At 38.1% G+C, this 5065-nt stretch overlaps 1 protein-coding gene across 2 annotated transcripts; it reads right to left on the reverse strand.

Moving 5' to 3' along the window:
• Nucleotides 1-476: 476 nt before the first annotated feature.
• Nucleotides 477-2959, reverse strand: LOC106415107 (low-temperature-induced 65 kDa protein). 2 transcript variants are annotated; one of them, XM_013855729.3, is made up of 5 exons: nt 2662-2959; nt 2397-2585; nt 1896-2291; nt 817-1824; nt 477-715 (listed from the first exon to the last, which is right to left on the reverse strand). In XM_013855729.3, the coding sequence occupies exons 1-5, from the start codon at nt 2726-2728 to the stop codon at nt 627-629; spliced, it is 1749 nt and encodes a 582-aa protein (XP_013711183.2). In that variant the 5' UTR covers nt 2729-2959; the 3' UTR covers nt 477-626. The 2 variants fall into 2 exon arrangements, with proteins under 2 accessions (XP_013711183.2, XP_013711184.2); XM_013855730.3 differs by having other exon boundaries at nt 817-1815; nt 2662-2923.
• Nucleotides 2960-5065: the final 2106 nt, after the last annotated feature.

Raw genomic sequence — 5065 nt, forward strand, 5'->3', positions numbered from 1 at the left:
ATAAATTTTTTTTTTCAGCCAATAATGAAACTGAAGTATATATTTAACTTCCACAGATCTTAAAGGTCTCTTAGGCTACTTACTGTTCATTTCTGTTGAGTACTTTATCAATAACTTACTAGGCTGTGGGATTTTGAATGTCTCTCAGATTAACGTACTGTTCAGTACCCTTTGCTTAGTGCTTTGCCAATAGTTTATTGGGGTTTGGATGCATGATTTCCTTGTAATTCATTTGGTAAAACTTATTAAAAGGCTTATTTTGATGGTTATGTTATACTTGGGATATGGAGAAACCAAGAGAGAGTGCAGCTTCTCCTGAGGTGTGAGACGACGCAATATACTTGCCGTTTTAATTATTGTTTCGAACTGTGTCGTTTCTCGCAAATGCTCAGTACAAAGCTGTGCAAAATATTTGGCTTTTCCATTTTACTACGCATTTTCACGTTCATATAAAAGATTCATATGCTATACTCATGTAAGGAAGAACTTATTCCAAGCTTATATTTAATTCTCTTAACACACAAATAAGGATTACATCATATCAAAATACATCAAGTGACAACACAAAGACACCAACACAAACATCATTTAGTACTAGCAAACCCCAAATCTCAGTTCCCAGATTCTCAAAGTTGTTTCTGCGCTGCCACAGCTCCGGCAGTACTGCCTGCCTCTCCCAACCCGCTTTCACCGGAATCCGAAAATCCTTTAGTCCCTACATGTGCACCAAAACATTGAGTAAGCCACAAGGAACATCAACACACCAAAACCTTATTCAAAAGCATCAACAAGTAGTCAAGGACGAGTAAGTTTTACCAACGGAGGGGCTAAGTGGTTGTGATGACTCTTCAACTGAATTTGGAGATTTCGGCTTCACCTCCTCCGTACCACCGAGCCAATAGTTGTACACCCCTTTAATCGTCCCCACTATTCCTCCTCCTTCTTTCCCTTCCTCTTGAACCGCCTCACCTCCTTCTATCTCCTCCGGTAACTTGTCGGAAGGGATCTTCTCCTCGGCTACTTCCTCCTTTATCTTTGCCTGCTTCTCTTCTCCAAGATTAAGTTTCTCGGCGACCATATCAGAAAACGCTTTGTCTTCTTCTTCTTCAGGTGTCAGCTTCTCCTCCAGATGATCTCTACTCGCCACAAATTTGTCTTCCCCTTGTTCTGTCTCATCCACCTCACTCCCATCGCCAGAGAAAGGCAGTTTCGCCGTCACAGGCGATGCAGTTTCTTTGACATTTTCGTCCTCAGTAGTCAACTTATCAGCAACTGTCTCGACACTCACGGGACTCTCGTGTTGCCCGCTGGAGTAACCTGTACTTGAACCAATCATCTCTGAGTAGGTGGTGGGTTTTACCTCTGCCGCCTCGTACCTTGTCTGCTCAGCCTGCGAATCGAAATCATCTCTCTCTTTCGGACCAGAAAATTCTGGTGAGAAGTGATCATCATCAGTTTCTGTCGGCAAGCCTCTTCCCGACCCAATCTCGACTTCCATATCATCACTTCTTGTCGGAAAAATTTCGTCTCCGGGAAGCCTGGTGGGTGAATCTTTGCCGAATGTAGATTCAATCTCCTGATCAAACTCATAGCTTTTCCCCAAAAAATCTTCCCTCCGCTCAGTTCCTTCTTTTCCAGCGCCGTTATCTTCTCCGATTCCAGATCCGATCGTCTGTTCAAATTCACGTCCCTTCGCCGGAAAATCATCCCTCGGCCCAGTTTCTGGTTTCCCGCCAAAAACGGTTACAGATTCGGACGCCAGCTCAGTTCCTAGTCCTGACTTCTTATGATCAACTTCTCCAGCTTCCCCACTCCCTACATTAACTAACCACAACAAACAAATGGTTACAGATTCATAAAACCCTCTACACATTCAACAAGGTCAAACTTGTTACCTTGTTGGGTGTGATACGGAATCTTAGACTGATAATCAGATTCACCACTCAGATCGTCCTCGAATCTTTTGGGCATATCGGTGTTGACTTCTCGTTGACCACCGAGCAACCCATCTTCACCGGGAGTTGTCACGTCCTCTGTTTCAGAGAGTAGCGAGACGGGAGTGTTCAGTGGCTCGTGATGAGTCACATCTGATGTTCTTACAGGATAAGACGGGGCCTCATGTTCGTAAGCAGCATCTCGTGATGGTTCGGGGATGATTCCGGTGTAATCAGTTGAATCCTTCGTCTCTGAAAGAATGATCTCCTCCGGCGCCGGAACATTAGTTTCTCCGGGATGAGTCAAAGATTCAGGTTGGCTCGTTTTATAGTCTCTCACATTGGGAACTTCATTTACTGTGCGTTATTACAGAGATAATTAAAAAAAACGTTGATGTAACAACAACATAACCGGTTGATCATGTAGTAATATTTAAGGGATAGGTTACAAAGATTTTAAACCTGGTGCGACATGCTTCTCTGACTCTGCCTCGTCAGATTCATCATCTTCTTCTTCTTCATCCACCACATCGTGGTCTTGCTCGTTGCCATCAGTGCCATGATTAGTAAGCCTGTTCTTGAGCTTCTTAGCTTTTGCCTTTACTTTCCCCAACATTCTAGATGCTCGACTCTCGTGATGCTCTTCTTCCTCTGTATTCGAATCACAATCAATCAGGGAGATGAAAACTCCAATGTTTCTGAAACTAGAAATCTAGTGTTTGTATACCTGGATGGTGAATCTGGGTCGGATCCTCTGTTTGATCCTGACCAGAAGAAGGACGTGGCAAATCCATTTTCCAAAGCTTTTGTTTTCTCTCTTTTCCTAGCTAACCAATCAAAACTCTGTTTCTGTGTATTGTGTTGTGTTTTTCCTATGAGAAAACTAGAAGAGGATTTTATAGAGACGCCGAGAAGAGTAGGATGAGTTAACTTATGACTGAACGAACTAACCTCTGACGCGTGATGCGTCCATTTCCGTGTTGCCACGTTTGTGACTTTTGCTCTCTTAACTTGAATGCTTGTATTGTATATGTCGATATTTTTGATCTTTTTTCTTTTCCTTTTTCTCGATGTCGGCATGATATTAATTTGGAAAATGGTAGATTGTCCTCTCACTCAAAATTGAAAATAATGATATTTTATGTCGGCTGGATCTTTTCTCTGTGAGAGGAGCTTGTCAACGAAACTTCTATTAATAGTATGTCGACGTTAAGGCCCATTATCAATGGCCTATTGTCCTCTTTTCCTTCGTTCTGACAATAAAGTCGGTCCACGTCTCGTAAATTTACAAAATACATTTAGGAGGATGTCGTATCTAATATATTAAAACAAAAGTTATGATTTTTTCATGTGTGATTTTTTTAGTTTGGACCATTCCTAAAAAATATTATATTTTACATAAGTTCATTATTATATCTTTTAATATTTTTATTTTTTATTTGAAATACAAATAAATATATTTAAAATGTTGTAACAAAATCTTTTTAAATTTACTTTCAAAAATTAGTTAGTTTAATTTAAATTACCATAAAATATAATTAGAAATTAAAATTGAATATAGTTTTGGTTTATAAACAAAAATTTAAATAAAATGAAATTAATTAATTTCAAAAATAAATTTACTAATAACTTTTAAAGATTTTGTTAGAAATAAATATTTATTTCTATTTTAATTTTTTCAAATTTGTTTTCTAATAAAATAAAAATCATGATTTTTTGATGAGTGATATTTTTATTTGGACCATCATTTAAATTTTCTATTAAATGTATATCACTAATGCAAAATTATGTAAAATATATAGATAAAAAAATTCAAACTTTTTTATCCCACGATCCATGACAACATGAACAGAGGTACATGAGGAACTACTTGAACCACTCCAACAGAACCCTATAGATAAAAAAAATCATAGAAAAGAATGTAAAAGCCAATTTGTGTAGTTTGATACTGTAAGAACTATCATCAACTAGTGTCACTGCTTCTGATAAACCTACTTAACTTTTTTTCTTTTTGTTGGCTACGATCTTCCAAATTCATACATCACCATAAGATTGGAACACCGAAGTAACCGACTCTTATGGAACAAATGCTGTAATGAATCACAAGGGGTTAAAATAATCTCATATGGACCTCTTGTCTTTTTATTTTAAAAATGAATTAAAATTAAATCAAAAATAAGAAGAAAAGACCATGAAGACTAGAAAGTTCTACTTATTTACTAACCCAACCACTCATTATCCTAACCCACTAACCCGATCCTACTCAATTCGGATCCCTAAATCCCCAAAAACTCTCTTTCTCAAACATCATCCCTCTCACGATTTTCATCTTCATCTTCCATTACTATTTCTTCAAAATCAAACTAAAATCATGTAACATCCACTTGATTCCTCCTTTGTTACTCAATTTCATCTATTCCATAATCAATCCTGACTCATAATGTTAAGAACCCAGATTTTAATTTTTTTTAATCAAAATTTCTTCATCTCATTATCCAAATCAAAATCAAAAATTTCTTCAAACTTTATGAAATTTCATTATTATCCCGAATCGATCAATTCTCCATCTTTCTCAATCCATTTTCTCTTATATAAAATTGAATCTCGTGTTCAATGTTGATATATCTTGATTTTGATGAGTTCTAGATCCATATTTTAGCTTATTATGTTCATTCTAGGTTGCATTTAGGTCTTTATGTTGCATTTGCATCAATATTTGCATATCATAGGGGTTGGAATGCACATTTGGAAGTTTAGGGCAAAATTCAAGGGCTAAGCTGCACATTATGGAAGTCTGGGGTCAAATATGAAGTTATCCAAAGTTCAGGGACCAAGGTTACAGTTTCAGAATATTCCCTTGGGTTAGATTGCACAATCAAAAGCTTTGGGGTTGACTCGGAGGGACCTTTCTGCACATTTGATAGTTTTGGGGTCAATTCATAAACTGCCGAAAGACGAGGGGCCAGATCTGCAATAACTCCAAAATCCACCATTGAAGCTCACGACTTCTTTTCTCCGGATCTGAATCACGACGGCGGAGGCGGATACCACGGCCTGGAGATCCGATCACGGGGAGGAGGAGACGACTTATACATGAGAGCTTTCCGATGAGGAGTCTCGACGGTGAGGCT

Source organism: Brassica napus, chromosome A2 (genome assembly GCF_020379485.1).
Source record: "Brassica napus cultivar Da-Ae chromosome A2, Da-Ae, whole genome shotgun sequence".
Lineage (NCBI taxonomy): Eukaryota > Viridiplantae > Streptophyta > Magnoliopsida > Brassicales > Brassicaceae > Brassica > Brassica napus.